At 38.0% G+C, this 21,414-nt stretch overlaps 1 protein-coding gene across 1 annotated transcript in view; it reads right to left on the bottom strand.

Annotated features, from left to right (window-relative positions):
* The window catches only part of plxnd1 (plexin D1), a 91,447-nt gene that overhangs the window by 24,470 nt on the left and 45,563 nt on the right, over positions 1 to 21,414 (bottom strand). Inside the window, exons 12-23 of the mRNA XM_065271331.2 lie at positions 20,096 to 20,253; positions 17,167 to 17,312; positions 15,008 to 15,113; positions 12,810 to 12,949; positions 12,545 to 12,724; positions 11,798 to 11,882; positions 11,447 to 11,713; positions 8,372 to 8,521; positions 7,894 to 8,011; positions 7,216 to 7,323; positions 2,537 to 2,649; positions 2,137 to 2,241 (exon numbers count right to left, since the gene is read on the bottom strand). Of these exons, the coding sequence (XP_065127403.1) occupies positions 2,137 to 2,241; positions 2,537 to 2,649; positions 7,216 to 7,323; positions 7,894 to 8,011; positions 8,372 to 8,521; positions 11,447 to 11,713; positions 11,798 to 11,882; positions 12,545 to 12,724; positions 12,810 to 12,949; positions 15,008 to 15,113; positions 17,167 to 17,312; positions 20,096 to 20,253 (1,676 nt within the window). The remainder of the gene's footprint in view (positions 1 to 2,136; positions 2,242 to 2,536; positions 2,650 to 7,215; positions 7,324 to 7,893; positions 8,012 to 8,371; positions 8,522 to 11,446; positions 11,714 to 11,797; positions 11,883 to 12,544; positions 12,725 to 12,809; positions 12,950 to 15,007; positions 15,114 to 17,166; positions 17,313 to 20,095; positions 20,254 to 21,414) is intronic.

The following is a 21,414-nucleotide window of genomic DNA, read 5'->3' as shown; positions in this document are numbered from 1 at the left end:
TATTTTCCCATCCCCAGTTTTGCTGATCTGAAAATTATTCGATCTATGACTCCAAAAACGCAATGTAATCCATTTATCCACTACTATATAGTAAAATTATGTAATTTAAGAATGAGGTTCACCCTATTTCACCCCTATTCTGTGTAAAATTTCTGGCCTTGCCAGTGTTTCACACTAATTTGAGGGGTAAAAATGTTTAGAGTTTGAGTTAAGGGTAATTTGGGGTTTCTTTGATTAAAATCAGGATCAGATGATTGTTGATCAAGGATGATCACATCTTACTTCGTGAAATCACAGCAACCCTATGATGAGGGGGTGGAGCTTGGCCAGGGGGTGGGGCTTAGCTAGGGGACCCCCATAAGCTTTGACATAATTCGAACACTGGCCCACAATATAACAACAAGCTCACGTCAGGAAAAAAAATGTGTAGAAATTCCTGTAATTGATTCGGCACGAGGTCGAGCAGCTTTCACACCACAGTTGGACCGCACCAGGGTTCGGCGGCAGATGCTCCGAGACCAGCTGTTTAGAGCGATCTTCTCACTGACCTAAACAAACCGTACTCGAACCGAAAGATCATTTGGGCCGACCTAAACAGTGTCAGTGTGAAAACACCCTTATACTATGTTAACCGAAAAGCTAACATTTGATGTATTTGTAAAGCAAAGAAGAGAGTGTTAAGACCAAAGTATACTTAGACCGATTTTGGACATACAAGAGGCATATTTACAACATTTTTGTTTGCAGTCCTGTTGACTGAATGAGTAAACTGTACTTTCTCTTACAAAATGTCCCATTGTACAATAGTGTTTTGCAATATCAGACTGTATCATATTAAAACAAATGAGGCAATTTTAATGGGAATAAAATTCACAACCATTGTGTAAAATGTTCTCAAAACATCTGGACAAAGCTCAGCCAAAACCTTGTGTATGAGGTTATACGAGGAACCTTGTATATGGGCAGGAGAATTTAGGTTGCTGGCAGAGTTGCCTTTGAGATGTTGCTTTGCACAAACATATTTTATTACTGTTGAATCGTACTGTTCTTCTGTTGACCTACAACAACCTGTGTTTTAGGACAAACACACATCATTGTAGAGCAGTACATTAATCAAAGTATCAAGAGAAAATACTTAGAAAATAGCTGCCCAAACAATTGAAAAAAAAAAATTCATTTTAAATGTACTTAAAAATGAATTGCATTAAATAGTTTGCCACCGTTTGCCACTGAACCTGCATTAACTACGACAGTGGGGCCTCCAGCCTTAGTCAAACGGTTTGGCACGTATGGTTGGGTTGCGATTTTGGTGCTTTCGTGTGTCTTGTGAATAGTATGCCATACATACCCGTTTGCCACTGAACCTGCATTAACGACGACAGTGGGGCTTCCGGCCTTAGTCAAACGGGTTAGCACGTATGGTCGGGTTGCGATGTTTGGCGTTTTCTCGTGGTCTTGTAAATGGTATACAATATAGACCCGTTTGCCACTGAACCTGAATTAACGACGACAGTGGGGCTTTAGGCCTTAGTCAAACGGGTCGTCAGGTTTAATTTTCTCTTAAAGATCGGAAGGTGACCCTTATTTACCATATATACCTTCGCATTGCTAAATCCTCAACTGTGGATAATATATTATGCCGCAATAGTCCGGGTTTTTTTTTCTCCTAGGGGGTTTTTCACCCCAGGGAGGCAGCCGTTTTGGGCTTTACTTAGCTTCCTCTTCTAGACGTTACTTTAGTAATACGTTCGCTTATAATATTGAGTCATAGCCGCAGCAAATTTAACTGCTTATGCTATCATGTATTTTGTTGTGCTATCTGTCGTTTTTCTGTGCTCTTCACTGCTTCTATTTATGTAAAGCTGCTTTGAAACAATTGACTTTTATGAAAAGCGTTATATAAATAAAATTGAATTGAATTGAATGTGTATTTCTCATGTCAATTAATTTATTATGATTTGACAACATGGTGATGAATTTAAATGTAATTTTACAATCTAATTTGCACATTTCATGATCTGCTTATGGTTATGTTTTAAATACAAATTTTAATACAGAACATTTGTTTTGTTTGTGTATAGATCAAGTAATGTAAATGTATATGAATTTCAACTAAAACAAGGGACAGTGTCTCACCTGACAGTCCGGCAGTAGAGGATGAGTTTCAGATACCGCCCGTGGACCAAGAGGACTGATCTCATAGACAGGCTGAACTAGACGTCTCTCATAGTCAGAACACATCTACACAAACACAACAATTCCTTTAAGTTTGACAAAATGTTGACCAACGAACAATTTGCCTACTTTATGTCTGATATGTGAAGTTTTGTTCTCTTTGCATTCAACACACTTTGAAATTAACATTATTAAATGCTGTTTTGTTTATTGTTAGTCTGTGTTATCTAATGTTATCAAATACAAGTAACATACTGTATAAAATGCTATTGTAAAGTGTTAACATTTAGTTTGATATATTTCCATGTGAATGTACAGACACCTGTAGTTAATATTAAACCCAACATGTGTCCTGCTGTACCTTAGGAAAGAAGGTGCGTGTCACAAACTGCTTATACTCCAGAAATGGGATTCCCTGTGTGCGGTTCAGCTCTTTGGTCAGATCTGTCATATCAGTCTGCAGTTCTGCAAAACCTGAATAATGAAAACATGTCAGCAACACACTTGGAAAAGGATAGAAACACGGTTCTTTTGACTTCTTGTTTTTGTTATTTTCTATCTCCTTAATATATTTTTAAAAATACAATTTGTAGTATGTTTTAATTTTCCCTCACAGAGATAACTGGCTTCCTCCACAGTGTAGCTGATTGCTTTGTTCTGCTATACTTGTACTTGCTTACCACAATGAAGTCAAAACCTGACCCAACACACACAAAGACGTTTAAAGTTTCCTTTAAATTTAGCGTAAACGTTAATAAAGGAACAGTATGTAGGATTGTGGCCAAAACTGGTATGGAAACACAAAACTTGTGGCTAAAACTGGTACTGCAATCACACAACTGGTGGCCAATACACAACATGACAACATAAACATCAGTTGAGGGCTGCAACTCCACTTTTAAATGACAATATCATGGCTAGACCACTGTTGTCAGTGATATAAGTATTTGAAATGAAAATGTTTTCTTAATGTCTAGTGACATATCAGGGACATTTTATGATTAATTGATAGTCAAACGGGTTGGTATGTATGGTCGGGTTGCGTTTTTCTGAGCTGAGTTAAACCACATCACTGTGTGACACTTCAATACATATGAACGGCCGCTACGCTAATACGATTTAGTTTTTCTCTCCCTGTCTCGTCCTCGACCCCGAGGACAACGAGACAAACAGACCCAGACCCAGTCCCGGTAGATGTGAAAGTCGGCACACCTCTGATCTACTGGCCGTCCTTCAACGTGATGTCCAGCTGATGCCTGACCAACGATCACCGGCAGAACCCGCTTAATCTCCGCTAAATCTCCTTATCCGTTCTCCCAAGGGTTTTTCCCTCCTAGGACTTTTTTTTCCTCGGATAAAAGCCCGGGTTTTTTTTCTCCTAGGGGGTTTTTCACCCCGTGGAGGCAGCCTTTTTGGGCTTTACTTAGCTTCCTCTTCTAGACGTTACTTTAGTAATACGTTCACTTATAATATTGAGTCATAGCCGCAGCAAATTTAACTGCTTATGCTATCATGTATTTTGTTGTGCTATCTGTCGTTTTTCTGTGCTTTTCACTGCTTCTATTTATGTAAAGCTGCTTTGAAACAATTGACTTTTGTGAAAAGCGCTATATAAATAAAATTGAATTGAATTGAATTGAATATAAATTTCTGGTTACACTTTATTTTAAGGCGTCACTGTTACATTGTAATTATATTTTTAAGTACTAAGTAATAATCATCAACAACATGTACTTACTGTAGGGTTGTGGTTAGGATTAGGGATTGTTTTAGGATTAGTTGCATGTAATTATGGATAATTAACTGTTATTACTATAATAATTACATGTAACATGTGTAACAAAGACACCGTAAAATAAAGTGTTACCACTGTGCCTTTAAGAAAAATCACAAATCTACAAAAATGTTGTGTGGATACACAGACATATCTGTGTGTGATGCAATGGTAACCACCTTACAATTTCCACAGTTCTGAGAAAAGTTTTTGTCTTTCATTTCAAGAGTTCAGCACATGATTTAGGCTGATATCAGATCAGTGTCTGTGTGGAAGGTCCTGGTGTAGGTGGATTAGCTGGGACAACAGGAAGTGAGACATCCTTTTATTGTTTCAACACAGGATGTTTGTGTATATTTATAGATTAAATAACCATGGAAACCAAGAATATAATGGAAGAAGAGAGCCAGTGAAATGTTGCAATTCTGAAAGCTCATGACCCTCGGGCCACAATCACAACCGAACATTGCAAAAGTAAAAGATACAAGACAAAACATTTAAAAAAGAGTTTTGGGGAATAATGAAACATTTCTGTTTCAGATATTACCATGCCTTGGAAAATATAAAATGAATAACAATGACTTTTTGGTGTTTTTGTACTTTGTGCATGATCAATTCAGTTTCCATTTACTTTATTTTTATTACATAACAAAGAACATCTTGGACATTATTCACCAGTGTTGGGAGTAACACATTACAAAATATAATATTACAGTAATATATTAGTTTTTGCTGTAATGCAGTAATATAACTCATTACTAATAACATTTTGGTAATATCGTACTCATGACAGTCTTAGTAACGCGCGTTACAACAATGCATTTCAAAATTAGACTCTGTTATTTTATTTTTGACCAATGCCGGGTGACCAGCATCCACACAGGAAAAAGCTGCGGGTAAAATAGTAATGTTATGTCTGTTTCTGGATGCTGTATGCAGCATGTTCATTTTTACTTTAATTTTGTATTTGAACTGTGATTTGGAAGCGGTGCGCGTCAAATATAGATGCGTATTTTAGCTTCTGGGAAGTCCGCGGCTGTATAAGCATTGACTAAAGTGACCGCAATCAGGTCCGGTCGCGCCGCACACAATTCTACGAATGAGAGCGTTAAGTAAAAGCAACAGAAAGTTTCTATCGGCCTCCCATGCTGCTTGAACCCCAGAAGTAAAGAGACTTTTAAAAAGCTTGCCAGTAAAATCCATATCAACACCAGCAATGACAAGGTAAGCTAACGTTGCTATGGTTACAGTCCATATACATAATAGATTGCTAGGCTATTCCTATGCTATCTACAGTTTTATTACAGACCGCAACCTAAACTACAACGTAACATTAATGTAGACTTAAACATGGTTATCTAAATATAATTTAGTACATTTAAACATCACTGTTTAAAGTGTTTACCAGCCTTTGTATGGTAGCTTATATGCATGCAGTGTTCCTCTGTTTGTCTGTGTTTTATTAAGCAATTATATGTTAGCCTACATGTGATCCTTATATTGTACTGAAATGAGCTGAATTCCCTGAGGTCTAACCCTCCAATAGCACTTTTTGATAAGTTGTGTCAACCCAGTGCATGCCAGGTTTGTGCTGTGAATCTGAATTAAAAGTTAATTAAAGAATAGAAATGAAAAGAGGTTGCGTGTCTTGCCATGTTATTAGGCTATAGGTTGCATTATAGTGGGCTCTAGTTCAATTGTGTTTGGTATGTGTACCATAATTTACCAGACTTTTACCAGATCTTTTGCCTATGTTTATGATTCTGACAGTGATTGTTACTGTATTTTGCCATAAGTCTTCACTGTGCCTATTTAAAACTCGAGGGCAAACACATAACTTCTAGATTTATAAGCAGCAATAAACTGCATTTTAACATTTTATAATGCCTAGTCATACTTCTGTTAAACCCCATTCACACAGACCTCTGGTCCCAGAAAATACCCGTAAAATTGCCAGACAAGCGTCTGTGTGAACAAAAACTCGTTCCGTTAATCTTCTGGGATCGTTGCCGGAAAGAGGACCTAGTAAGATACGCGGGTAACCCTCTGTGTGAACAAGAAGCCGCAAGAATGCAGTAATGGGCGTGTCGAAGTGAGGACGCGCGCGTCATCATCACAACACAAGTTATGGTTCAGCTCCTTACAACAAGAGATAACATGCATATAAACATTCACCACGAGAAATGTTGCAAACTAGATTGAAGCAGTTATCAGGAAATGATATATGAGACGCATAAACAATGACGCACGTGCCGTAGTGAGGACGCGCGTGTCATGGCAACATGAAGGTTCAACTCTTTAAAATGAGGGATTTACAACATTCACTACGAGAAATGTCAGCAAACTGGACTGAAGCAGATATCAGGTAAGTTAGCTCGTTACTTACTGCGTTGAAACGGAGATCATTCAGCAGCATAAAAGAATATCGCGTCACATGCTCATTTGAGCTATAATAAATGAAAATACCCGCATGTCATCCCAACAAGATATATCGTTCAGCTCCTCAAAATGCGGGTTTTAAATGCATATAAACAATCACGATGAGAAATGTCTGAAAACTGTATCAAAGCAGAAATCAGGGAGCTTGTCAAATATCCACTCTGAAGCTGAGATCATTCACCAGCATAGAACTGTGCGTTCACGCGCTTCTTTGTAGTCTTATCATAAACAAAAATGCATGCGAGTTGTTTCTGGAGAGAGAAATAATATATAATATGCAAACTTCAGACGCTGCGTAGAAGAGAGGGCGGGACTTTCAATAGGTCGCGTGTCTTTCCGGGACCGTCAAATGCCGGGTAAACTTGGCAGTGTGAATGAAAAAAATCTAACTATTCCGGAAAAATCCAGGATGCATATCCCGTGTATAAATTACTAGAAATAAGAGTAATCCCTTACCTATACTTTTTAAAGAAAAAGGTAATTAAATTACAGTAACTAAGTACTAACTAGTTACACCCAACACTGATCACAAGTGAGCATTATGAGACAAAGGATCTTTCATGCACTGTTTGAGCTTCAAAGTTTAAACGTGTAAAAATTTGCTGCGTTGTCACAAATGATTATTTCACATGCTTTTAGACATTGCCAATTAAAATACTTAAACACAAGAAGACACGAAACAGATTTACTCACATGGTGTGTACGTCAAAGTGTGTGACTGGAAAACCATATCTCAATGCTGCCATTTCACGGTCTCTAAAAGTGTGTGTTTGTAAAAATATATCTATTTTGTTCACTGCTGCCAAAAATAAGCATCCATTAGTTACCTTTACGTATCTCTTCTCTGATCTGTGACTCCATCTCCTCCATCTGTAACAGAGTCTTCTGCCAATACCTCTCTGCCCTGCGGCTTTTTGTGCAGTACACCACCAGTGCTACACAAAAAAACACGCTGTTTTTAACAAGGTTCTCAAGGATGATGTTTAACAACTTTATTGCTTCTACAAGATTCAACACTTTTTCAAGTGGACACACACATACAGTAGGCTTTTTTATTTTTTAATGCAAAACATTTATTAAAATTATTTCGGTTTCACAGACAAAGCATAAGGCTAATCCTAGACTAAACCCCATGTTTGAGCTGTCTCAACTGAAACCAACTTGCACTGACAGATCTTAAAATGTGCCAGTGCCATTGATTTGTCTTATTAAGATACAAACCAGTAATATCTTTTTTCTAAAGCAGGTTTTTAAAAGATGCTTAAACATCTTAATTTAATTAAGGCCTTGTCCTGGCTTTAGCTAAGCCTTGTCTGTGAAAAACCTGACTAGAATTAAAAAAGTGATTTGTAATGGTATGGCCATTCTTTCTTTAATGGCAGCGTGCACTCGAGCTGATATAAATGAACGATATCCCTGCATGATTTGAGAATTTTCCAGAATGTTTGCATGTTTAATTCTCCGTGCTAACTGATACCCATAAGATGTATATAAATATAACATACCCACGGTGCAAAGCAAGAGAAGCACACAGCAGACCACAATGGAGACCACGATGGCCAGTTCACTGCCTCCACCCATCTGCACCATCGCTATGACCTTATGAAAATGACCCACTTTTACCTAAAACACACAAGCAGCTCTATTAGAGCTTTTAGACCAAAGATATCCCAATAGCTGTCTTTGTTTCACAATTAGACTAGACAAAGTCCAAGGAATTTCTGACATCAAAACAAATGCCGATATCAGGACAGCCCAGATGTCTGTCTGCACCTGATTACCACTTGTTTTCATATTTGATTTTTTGCAGAGATAAAAGTAATGTAGCAATGAGTGAAGAGCAGGTCTTAACATGTGCTTACTGTCACACTGATAGCATTTTGTGTATACATGCTGTTTAAAGAAATAGTTCACCCAAATGTGTCGCTTGAGGCTGAGACTACAGGTGATGTATGTAAGACGGGGTTTTCAGGAGAGACTCACAGTTACGGGCAGATCTCCAGTGCTGGCACTCAATGATCTGTTGATGGTGCAATGGAAGAGCTGGTCATTATGGAACGTGATGTCACAGAGGTCGCTGCCAATCGTCACCGAGTATTCCTCTGGTGTCAAATCCAACTCACTTGGCCCTTTCTGCAATTAAAAAAATAACTTTTTTATATTTATTCACCTTTTGATTCTCTTTATCTTTGACAAAAGGACATTCTTGAACATCTGTAAAATCACTTGCATCAGCTATATGCTGTGTAATAAAAATTTTGGATTTAAAAAGGACGTAGACCTATAATTTAACACTGTATGCTGGGTTGTTTTAAACCCAATGTTGGGTTCACCTTAACATTTTGTGGGTTAACCTCTTAAGACCTGAGCTTTGGTTTGGCTTGCATTTTAGATTTCTTCCAGCTATTTGGGGTAAAAAACAACCAATAAATATAATAACCAAATATTTTTCTTTGAACATGAAACAGTGTAATTGTCCACATTTGTGTACAGAAATAAGTATTATGGTGCAAACAACAAAAAATTTGATGTCCACGTATATGGACACATCCAGTCTTAGAAGGTTAATTTAACCCAACGTCTGGGTTCGTCCCTTTTTGACCCAACGTTGAATTGAAACTAACCCAGCATTTTTTTTTAAATCTTCTTTCTAAAGATTTGTTAGAAAGCGCTCTCTCTCTCTCTCTCTCTCTCTCTCTCTCTCTCTCTCTCTCTCTCTCTCTCTCACACACACACACGCGCGCACACGCACGCACGCACGCACGCACGCACGCACGCACGCACGCACGCACGCACGCACACACACACACACACACACACACACACACACACACACACACACACACACACACACATATGTATACAATGTGATCTACAGGTCCTTGAATTCTTGCCTGGCTGCCAAACCTCTCTGCACAGTTATGATCCATGCTTATCGTCTCCCCTTGTCTTTAGCAAACCAAAACATTTTATTTCCGACAAGGTATTTGTTTCAGAGATCAGTTCAGCCACTAGCCACATCAGAGCCATAAATAAATACACAGCAGAAGTTCACTTCGGTTTAGGAACGTAACCGCAACAACACGCGTGCATCCAATGAGATGGTCTAAAATAGATCAAAATTTCTATTTCATGACGTCATATGCAACACAAGAAACTACATTAATTCATTAAGTGATTGCCATTCATGAAGTTAATTATTAGTCAGTAATGAATTTCTGTGTTATAATATGATTAAGTAGGCCCACACTATACTGTATGAACCTCAAATTGGGTAAAATGAACAAATTAACCAACTTTAAACTAAAGTTAAACTCCATTAAACCTAAGAAGCTACGTGGAACAATTTAAAGGTAGGGTAACAGATTTGATCCTGAAACATTTTTAGTTATGCTGGTTAAAAGTCTCCTCACATCCTGATAGCAATCACTGTGTTAAGTTGTTTAAATGTATTTGTAGAAATTGGTTGAAAATTTTTTGGTCCTACGCCTTTCACAGATGACATCAATCATAGATTGCAGAAGGGTCGTTGCACTGTTTATTTTGGTAAGGTAGGTACGCGATATGTTTGTATTGAGATGATTTCAGATATTCTACTTTGATAAAACATTGTGTTGCTTATGAAATTTGTGTTCGTTTACGGATTAGCATAACGATATAGTTACTACGTCTACAAAACCGAAAGTGTGCTTTAACTCATTCTGATGTAAACCAGTTGTTTATGTTGGTTATTTTGGAAATGTTTTTCACTTTTACTGCAAAGTTTTCTCACTGGTGAATGAGACATGAGATGTGACCGTCTGATCTGTGCGTGTTCATGTGTTTGGAAAGAGGCGTGACTTTGGATGGCGATTTGACTGGAGGGTGTGAACATGATTTCATTGCTAGGCGGCTACCGTTAGCATTTTTCAAAATGTGAAACCCTACCTTTAATAGATAATTCTGATATATATAAAAAAAATTCTATTTAAATTTACATGGAATTTAGTGCATTGAAATTCAAATAAATGTTGGTAAAGCTCGAAGTTTTAGGTAAAATTTTAAGTTAATTCAACTTATCTGGCATCATAGTGTAAAGAATAAATATAAAACACCGTTATAATTCATAGGAATTTAACATTTTAAACTAGTAACCAAAGTGTGCATTTTGTTAAACAGTAGACTCCATGGGCCCTATTTTAACGATCTGAAACGCAACGCGCAAGTGAGTTTGTGGGCGGATCTTGGGCGCTGTTGCTATTTTCCCGGCGTGAGAAATAACTCTTGCGCCGGGCGCAAATCAATAAGGGGTTGGTCTGAAGTAGGTTCATTATTCATAGGTGTGGTTGGGGCGTAACGTCAAATAAACCAATCAGAACGCTATCCAACATTCCCTTTAAACGCAAGGGCGCAAGTTCCATGGCGGGTTGCTATTATTATGACGGATTTACCAGGTGCACGCCAGGAGCGGTTCACAGCCGAGGAGACCGACGTTCTTGTAAGAGCAGTCAAAGACAGAGAAGTTGTTTTGTATGGGGATAGGAGAAACCCGCCCAAATCAGCGTAGGTTAAACAGGCGTGAGAGGAAATAGCCACAGTCTCATCAGCTGCCATCCCCATCGTTGCGCATGTGTTAGTATTTTTTATTGTAACAATTTATGATTTGCAAAAATAACTGTTGCATCTGTGTAGATTAGATAAGCAAAGTTAGTGCGCGTTGTGCACGCTATACATTATGGTCAAGCATGCGCCCTTAAAAAAGCATAATGAACCACGCGCAACGCGCCACTGACTTTAGACTAGTTTTTTTTTGGTCAGTGGCCCAATTGTTTTTTGAAACTGCAAAACAGCATCAGGTATGGTTTGCGCCGCAACACGCCTCCTTTTTTGCGCTGAACCGCCCAGGGAGCGCAAGTTCATTCCCTAGTTTGCCGACGTGCGTCTGTGGAGGGAAAAACCCGCTGTGCGCCGGTGCAAAATACGAATGATACATGCGTCACTGACAAAGTCAATTGCGCTGGGTGCAAGATAGGGCCCCATGTGTGTCTACAGAAGAAGGGCATATATAATGTCACTTACATTAATGATAAGGATGAGAGGTTCTCCAGGATGATGTTTAATAAGTTTCTCTTTGTTTGCTGTATAAAACTGTGGGTCTTCAACGTAGTCAAAGCGAAAGTGACCGGTCTGGGGCACATCATCCTCTTCTAGGCTTTGACCTGATGAAGATGCATCATCTCTTCTGTAGAGCACCTCATTAAAATAGAATTGAGCCGTGGCCTGCTGGGATTGACTGGCCGCAGGAGACTGACACACGATCAAAGTAGATGAAACACAGGAGCAGTTCTACAGAACACAGTGCAAATGACATGTACATGACTAAATACACAAACACATGATCCTTACTTTAATTTCTAAACATTACAGTACCGTCTGTCCTATTCCAGAAACCTCCATCATCACAGACTGGACCAGATGAAAGCTGTGTCCAATGACTGAGATGTTGCGACCACCGCTACAACACAACCACATAAAAAAACATGAGTAGAAAATCATTGCTTTTTAATTTAAAGCAGTCAGGACCAGTGAAACCAGTCCTACTCAAACATACAATAAGCATTGTATATATAACTTTTACAGTATATACCAACCTGATCTCACAAAGTTCAATGGGAAAGTCACGGAATTTTTTGCTCATTTTTCCATGGCATTCTCACGGATTGGTTACTCAACTGCTTTTTCCTATTTTCAAACCATTTTCGCTTCGGTTTAGGGTTAGATTTGGTGTTTGCATTAGTATGTCACTTTAACTATTGGTTTATAAAACAATTCTGATTTGTTCTTTTATATTTTCTAAACTTTAAACAATTGTCACCTGGTGTTGGGGTTAGAGTTGGGTTTGAGTAGGGATGTCATTTCATGTAAATCTAACCCTAAACCGAAGCAAAAATGGTAAGAAAATAGGACAAAACAGTTGAGTAACCAATCTTTGAGAATGCCACGGAAAAAGACAGTCCGTAGCAGGGCCACGGAAAAATGCGGAGATCCGTGAGAATGCCACGGAAAAATGAGCAAAAAATTCCGTGACTATCCCACGGAAATTCGTGAGATCAGGCTGTATATACAGTATAATCAAACAATTAATTACCTCCTATTGGTCCAACAGTTTTGTCTCACCTGATGTAGCTTTTGGTGGGTTTAATGTCATTGATTGTAGGGTTTTTCTCATAGGAAAATGTAAAATTTGGTGAATCACTGTGACATGGTTGGCCATCATACACCACACACACTGATACACTCTCTGCAACAGGGGGCACCACTGGTGGCATCACACACTTGATCACATAACTAGACTGCCTAAAGAATCACAAAGAAATGCATACTAATGCTATGCACATAGACAAAAAAGAGAAATCCATACGTAATAAAACACCACACTCACATGAAGATGGCACAGCTCTGAGTACTGTTGACCTTGACATTAATCGTGGATCCAGCATCCAGAAATTCACCCTCAATAGTGAGTCTGGTTCCACCAGCGAGGGGACCTTGTCTGGGCATAACGTTTTGTAGTTTGGGCTCCTGTGGCATAGGCAGACAATGTGTAGGACATTTTAGGAACATGTCAGAATTGCCGTGTCAAAACTGTTTTTGTTTGCACACGCACATTTTGCATTTCACAGATTTTTTTGCAGGAGGATCCAGCTGCATTTTAACACAGTGGCTGAATCCAAAATCGCATACTTACTGAGTAGGTACTGAATTTCACTGGGTATCTACTTAACGAGCGCTAAGACAGTACGTACTTTTGTGTTAGTATGTTATCATGTGACCTATAACGTAATAGACTTGTTTGAGTTCATGCGGAACCACAAGAACCGACAGAAGGATGACATCACAATACCGCGAGAGCGACTCGAAATCAGACTTCTCAGTATGATTTCTGGAATCGCTCTCACGGTACTTTGATGTCATCCACCTGTTGGTTCTTACATGGGTGCATGAACTCGAACAAACCTAATAACAGGCATGAAAACCTATGCGTTTGTATGAGGGACAGGTGCACTAACACATGATTGCATCAGTAACTTGACAACTATGGTCTCTGTAAGTGTTACAGATATTATATTACACATCATTTTTTAGTGGACAAAAATAAGTAAAACTGTAATTTAATATGTATTGTCAGATGACAAGTGATTATATACACTTTAGTGAAGCAATGATGTTCTTTTATTTACTTAAAACAACAAGAAACATTAATATAAACAAAATGAATGAATAAACCCATCACAATAAATGAAAACGTATAGAAGTGAATACCATATGAAACAAAACTTTATTCAAATGTATTTTTCTAACAAACTATCACATATTTACTGCCATCTTAACACAGCTGTGGCCATTCTGCAGCTTTATTTTCATGAATCAGCTGAGCACTTTGCGGGATATCCTGGGTCTGTGCGTGAAGTTAGGGTGCTGAGGAACAGCCCTGTGTGTGTATCTAAATCACCCGATTGGCTGTTCTCCGGTCAATTGCTTTGCTTTCACGTGGCATCATGGGAAAGCTGGAATAGATACTGTAAGTGTACATCGATGCTTGCTTCAGAATCTGGGCGGACTCAGTAGAGTATCCGGGGATTTTTGCCTACTGATTTTATGAATACTGAGGATTCGGACATACTACTCTGTTCACGTGCTGTTTCCCCTACTACATTTTCAGTAAGTAGGCGGTTTCGGACAATACTTAAGTACACATGCCTCTAAATCTCGCGAGAAATAGTCCAAAATCCCACTAATTCTCGCCTACCCTTTTACGTATACTGAGGTTTCGGACATAATATTCGTTCGCCTACTGCTTTTTGCCTACTATATAGTATGGCAGTATGCGGTTTCGGATTCAGCCAGTATGTGGTTTCTATCTGATCTTAGCTTCTTCATATCATATTGACCAGTAGGTGGCACTGTGACAAAACTGTGTCAATACAAATTCAGGTCACAACGACCTACTGTACCGAATCAAACTGATATTAAGTGTGTGTTATTAATTCTCGAAATCAGTCACAGTGCTTATGCTTCCAAACAGGACATCATTTCACACAAACAGTAGAGGTTGGCAATAAATCGTTTACGATTCTATGTGTATCTCATCTGTAAAGCTGTCTCCTTAATTAGTAGTACAGTAAATCAACATTACCTGCTCTCAGATGGAGCGGCATTTACTACACAGAGCCGTAGTTCATCTACAAGCTAGGCGAAACCGCCTTCATTAACGCTTATGAGTCACCTGCAGTAATTAGCGCAATATTGCCTAGCTTGTCAGTTTACTGTCAGTTTAACTGGCTTTAATGATGAGATGCCCATGATAATCGTAGAGGATTTATCACCCACCCCATTCACACTTACACAAATACACTTTTTTATAATGATGCACAACAATCTTATGGGTATCTGTTAGCAGTCAAAGCGCTTTTAAAGATGCAAAAATAATGTTATAAGACTAGTCTATAAAATGAAAGTATGAATATAGAAATATATACTACAAACTAATGTGTTAAGACTGTAGAAGATGTTATTTCCTGTGGTAATAGAGGCCATGTTTTGTGACTCTGGACCCAGGAATGAAAGGTTTGTACTCACCACAAAAGAGAACATTTCCCTTGAAACGCCAACAGCATTGCTGTCTATGCTCACTGTAACGTAATCACTCATACTTTTCCATGATGCAGCAGTCTCACAAATCAACCTGTGGCAACAGCACACACATCTTAGATCTGTAGATCAGTCCTCTGTAACTGGTTGACACCTGAACTAGTTAATAGTATGTTCTTTAAAATAAAATTGTCAGATTAATGCTGGTTGACCCTCTACCTTCAAATACTGGTTTAGTGTGATAACCCTACTGGTATTTGTGGAGGCACTTGTGAAAATAACAAGTTTAAATCCAGGTTAAGAATGTTTAAAATGTTGAGGAGTGTGAACCAGCATATAGCTTACCAGTTTTGAACTGTCATAAGCCAATCGTAGTTTGAAAAAAAAACACGGATTTGTAATTCAGTACAATGCAAGAAATGGGTCAGAAAACATTTTCAAGGTACTTGCAAATACTGTATGTACAGTCTTGTTCAAAATAATAGCAGTACAATGTGACTAACCAGAATAATCAAGGTTTTTAGTATATTTTTTATTGCTACGTGGCAAACAAGTTACCAGTAGGTTCAGTAGATTCTCAGAAAACAAACAAGACCCAGCATTCATGATATGCACGCTCTTAAGGCTGTGCAATTGGGCAATTAGTTGAAAGGGGTGTGTTCAAAAAAATTGCAGTGTCTACCTTTGACTGTACAAACTCAAAACTATTTTGTACAAACATTTTTTTTCTGGGATTTAGCAATCCTGTGAATCACTAAACTAATATTTAGTTGTATGACCACAGTTTTTTAAAACTGCTTGACATCTGTGTGGCATGGAGTCAACCAACTTGTGGCACCTCTCAGCTATTATTCCACTCCATGATTCTTTAACAATTCATTCACATTTCTTGGTTTTGCTTCAGAAACAGCATTTTTGATATCACCCCACAAGTTCTCAATTGGATTAAGGTCTGGAGATTGGGCTGGCCACTCCATAACATGAATTTTGTTGGTTTGGAACCAAGACTTTGCCCGTTTACTAGTGTGTTTTGGGTCATTGTCTTGTTGAAACAACCATTTCAAGGGCAAGTCCTCTTCAGCATAGGGCAACATGACCTCTTCAAGTATTTTAACATATGCAAACTGATCCATGATCCCTGGTATGCGATAAATAGGCCCAACACCATAGTAGGAGAAACATGCCCATATCATGATGCTTGCACCTCCATGCTTCACTGTCTTCACTGTGTACTGTGGCTTGAATTCAGAGTTTGGGGGTCTTCTCACAAACTGCCTGTGGCCCTTGGACCCAAAAAGAACAATTTTACTCTCATCAGTCCACAAAATGTTCCTCCATTTCTCTTTAGGCCAGTTGATGTGTTCTTTGGCAAATTGTAACCTCTTCTGCACATGCCTTTTTTTTAACAGAGGGACTTTGCGGGGGATTCTTGAAAATAGATTAGCTTCACACAGACGTCTTCTAACTGTCACAGTACTTACAGGTAACTCCAGACTGTCTTTGATCATCCTGGAGGTGATCATTGGCTGAGCCTTTGCCATTCTGGTTATTCTTCTATCCATTTTGATGGTTGTCTTCCATTTTCTTCCACGTCTCTCTGGTTTTGCTCTCCATTTTAAGGCATTGGAGATCATTTTAGCTGAACAGCCTATCATTTTTTGCACCTCTTTATAGGTTTTCCCCTCTCCAATCAACTTTTTAATCAAAGTACGCTGTTCTTCTGAACAATGTCTTGAACGACCCATTTTCCTCAGCTTTCAAATGCATGTTCAACAAGTGTTGGCTTCATCCTTAAATAGGGGCCACCTGATTCACACCTGTTTCTTCACAAAATTGATGACCTCAGTGATTGAATGCCACACTGCTATTTTTTTTAACACACCCCTTTCAACTAATTCAACTAATTGCCCAATTGCACAGCCTTAAGAGCGTGCATATCATGAATGCTGGGTCTCATTTGTTTTCTGAGAATCTACTGAACCTACTGGTAACTTGTTTGCCACGTAGCAATAAAAAATATACTAAAAACCTTGATTATTCTGGTTAGTCACATTGTACTGCTATTATTTTGAACAAGACTGTATGTATATATGTATGTAGTTATAAAATAAAAACTGCAACTCGTATTTACATGAGTGTGTACTTACTTTACTGAAACAGTGTAGTATTCAGGCAGTATCTTACAGGGCACATGGCCAATAGACACATTCACATGATCTGCACTGTGTCCAAGATTTTTACCCTGCACTGTGAGAAGCGTCCCGCCCATCAGTGGCCCTCTGAGAGGTTCAATCTACACAAAAGTGTTTAAAAAATGCAACAGGATTTAATGAAAAAGGATTGTGTAATTTTTGCATCAACAAAAATTACCTCTAATCTTATGTAAGCATGGGCTGTGTGAAGGTTTTTCAAGTTGGGATGCTGTGTGTCTGGTTGTGTTTGACCCTTTTTGACCCAACACTGGGTTCAAAATAAATCAGCATTTTAAGAGTGCACCCAAGACGATTAAAAAATATGCTGTAAATAATTAAGTACACTGTCATAAAAAAAGGTTTAAAATGGTACATTTTCTGTCACTGGGGTGGTACCCTCAAAGGTTCAGTTTTGTACCTTTTATGGGTATACAACACATTATACCTTAAGGACCTATTTTGTACCTTTAAAGGTACAGTTAAAGGCTCTCTAAGCGAATCTGCGAGACGTTAGTTATTGTTGACGTTTGAATCTGTTTTCAAACAGACGGAGCGTAGCTAACTCCTCCCCCTCCCTTCCGTGCTTTCATGAACGCGCCCCATCCCCAAATCCTTCTTGTCGTTTATTGGCTGGAATACTTTGTTTTGTTTTGTGAGCTAGGTTTGGCCATTTGTTGATATTGCCGTTTGTGAAGCCTGGGCTGTCTGCAGAGATCGCGTTTTTTTACAGTTTGATCAGCGGACAGGCAGCAAGCAGATAGTGAGGAGATGTTTCCGGTATGTAACAAAAAATGTTTTATGGTCTAAAACGCTTCAATTCGCTTAGAGCACCTTTAAATGTTTTGTACCACTAACATTTATTTGGTACAAAATTGGTCCCTAAAAGGTACACACTAGGTCCTTAAGGTATAATATTGTACTCCAAAAGGTACAACATTTCAATGTGTTGTATAGCCATAAAAGGTACAAAACTGAACCTTTGAGGGTACTACCCCAGTGACAGAAAAGGTACAATTTTAAACCTTTTTTTCTGACAGTGTATAGCAAATGTGTTAAATAAATCAAGGATACAAATTGATTAAATTGAACTAATACTAAAGAATATTACCCAGTATATGTGTCTGGAGTATGAGGTGTTTATGGCATCTCAAACAGTAGTTGCTATATAGAGCGCAGTTAGAGATGCATTTAGAAGTCAGTAGACAGTAAGACAGGTCAGTAAGTTTTATCAGAAAACACATAAAGTGATGTCTAGACTAAAATTCCCACAGTAATGCTTGGCAGACTGTGCTGACCTCAGGCTAATATTAGCAGAAGCAAGATCATTAATCACAAGAATCGTCCATGAGTAATAATGTGCATGTGATTGCATTATACGTGACTGTTTATGTATCTTTGTGTCAATTTTGACAATTTGACTTCTATTTTAACATCTAATTAAGTCATTTTAAATGTATTGATATTAAATGTTATTGTATAACTGTATATTAAGGAGTTTTCAGTCAAGTAAGTTAACGTAAGAAGGGGGTGCACTAAGAAGATTTCCTGTAGCTCAGTGGGTAACATTTTTTGCAGCACAGAAGGTTGTGGGTTCAGTCCACGGGGAAGTGAAAAAATGTATAGCTTAAATGCACTGCAAGTTGCTTTGAATAAAAGTATCTGCCAAATGCCTAAATGCAAAAAAGGCTGCTTACACAAAAATAGCACTGCATTTTAAACTAATACTCAAGGCGTAACATAAAAACACATCTGTAAAATTAAAACCTGTCAAACACACATTCTCTGAAGGCCAACACTTCTAAGTTATTATTATATCTATCTGTAAAATTATACCCAGTTCACATAATTTTAACTACTTTCACTTCATTTACACCTCGTACTGAAGTGAGAGACAGGGTAAAAAGAGAAACTGTGAAAGGAGGACAGAATGCAGGCTGTTGTTTTTTGCAATCTGTTCCAGAAAATAATGTATTATTAGGACACACAGAATCACTTCCCTAAAGCTATGTACAGACACACTCTATATCAGTGGTATTCAAACCTTTTGGCCTCTCTTGTGCAGAGTACATCCCTTCAACCCCCCAAGAAGATTTATGACAAAATAAATCTCAAACATAGAATTTGAATTAAACTTAAATTCATATTCTATGTCTCCCCTATTGCTTTGTTGAAATCCAAATGAAAAACAAAAGTTTATTTGATTTGATTATCATAATCACAACCATATACAGAGGAATTTTTGTGTTGCTACTGCTACTTTTTAGTGTAATGTAGTTCAATCTTTTTTCAAAGGAGCAGCTTAACTGCATTTTCAATCGCTTGGAACTGGACAATTTTTGTTGTAGTCTATTTTTAAAGTAGCAATCTTAACATAAACTATGAGAACATGAAAAAACGCTGGAAGACAGCCAGCATAAACACACACTCTAATACTGTGTGGTGTTGGTTTTATTGTCTTATTTCCAGGCTGCAATGAATATAGATCACACATACAGAGCCCCTCGCTTACATATATCAAAGTGGTTTTGCAATGTGTGTCATAATGATTCATCCAAGAAATGTGGGTCAAAAGTGTTAGAGCTTTATTTATTGTTACTGCTGTTTTGAAGTATGGCTTTCTTTTTGTCTAAAAGCCTAGAGTTTGCTTTTTGTTCAGATTGACTCCAAATTCTTGAAGGAAGTAAGAGTTCCACAGACCGTGTTATCTGTCACTTTACAGCAACATTTAAACCTTAGCAAATCTAAGCACATCAGACATTGTTCAAAAACTTTCACTAAAAAACAATTTTCACTACATTTAACTCACTGCTGTCTAGCAGATTTAATTGGAGACAACTGGAAATGCCTTGTAGATCTATATGTTTGTGTTGTGACAGTGGCTTACCTTCTGTATCTGAGGGTCTGGGCAGTGTTTTGTAATAATTTGACACTGGTCTCTCGGGCGACAGCTGTTATCACACCAGGCACACAGGTGACCCTGTGTCTCACGACCCCAACACTGCGAGCAGTCACTGTCCCCAACAGTGCAGCTGTATATCTCCACTAAAAGCACGCAAACACATAGAAGAGTTAGGAATTTAATGCATTCATGTATAGAGAGTTATTTATGACTGACTACACATTAGTACATTATTAATTTTAACTTTTCTTGACAATATACCAATTGCTTTATATACTCAAGTATATTGAGGTTCTATTTTAATGCCTGTATACATCTTGAAATTAAATAAGAATTTATTAAAGCAATATTATTCGTGTAGGACTGTGACATGGTTCTATATAAGCATGGCTGTGATTTGTCTGTTGTCAGCACATGACTTCTTTTATCTCCTTGTTGTGCTTCAATTGTGTTGGAGCTTCGAATTTGGATTCCACCACTATTAAGTTGCCATGTGGTCTTAATCCTGACTCCATGCTCCATAATGTTCTTGTTTCATGTTTTGTCAAGCATGGTTCTTGTAACTTTAATTCATGGAATCTAAATCCTGTGTTCAGTGTAGGGAAGCACATGGCCTTCATCTAATTTCTATGTGCATGCTGGCTGCATCTGGCCCTGTTTTGTGTTTTCATTTGTAAATGGAGATCTGGGGACCCTAGCCTCAATAGACCAATTTCGTGTTTGCAAACAGAGATGACGTTTTTTGTGGGCGGAGCCAAACTGGTTGCAGAAAGTGACTGCTCCGCAATAGGGTTGTGAAGTGTTTTAGCATTAAACCGTGGTTTTTATGGATCCGGTGTTCTGTCGAAGTCTGATTCCCCTATGTTTCCCTTTAGTGCAATGTTTCTTATAGCGTTTTAATCACGTTACGTTTATTTTTTAGATAGATAAAAAGTTTAAATGGCTTGGCTACTGATATGCATGTATGTAATGTATATGTATTGTTCTTTTTTGCCAAATCAATTATTTTTACAGTCTGAATCGCTAAACTACATATAAAAGCAATACTATCATGTATTATATATAATAGCGTTTATTAAATATTTCATAATTTTCCTGTTTTCTATTATTTCTTCCTTATATTTATCTTACGTGTTTGTTCTAAAACTATTATAAAAGTATTATGTTTAACATACATTAAAAAGGCCCTTTTATATATTAATAACACTTTACATCATGTGTGTGTGTGTGTGTGTGTGTGTGTGTGTGTGTGTGTGTGTGTGTGTGTGTGTGTGCTATATTTTTTTGATATTATTGCTTTTTCA

This window comes from Paramisgurnus dabryanus, chromosome 11 (genome assembly GCF_030506205.2).
Source record: "Paramisgurnus dabryanus chromosome 11, PD_genome_1.1, whole genome shotgun sequence".
Taxonomy (NCBI): Eukaryota; Metazoa; Chordata; class Actinopteri; order Cypriniformes; family Cobitidae; genus Paramisgurnus; species Paramisgurnus dabryanus.
Note: the sequence above shows the minus strand (reverse complement) of the source record. Positions and strands in the feature narration are given on the sequence as shown.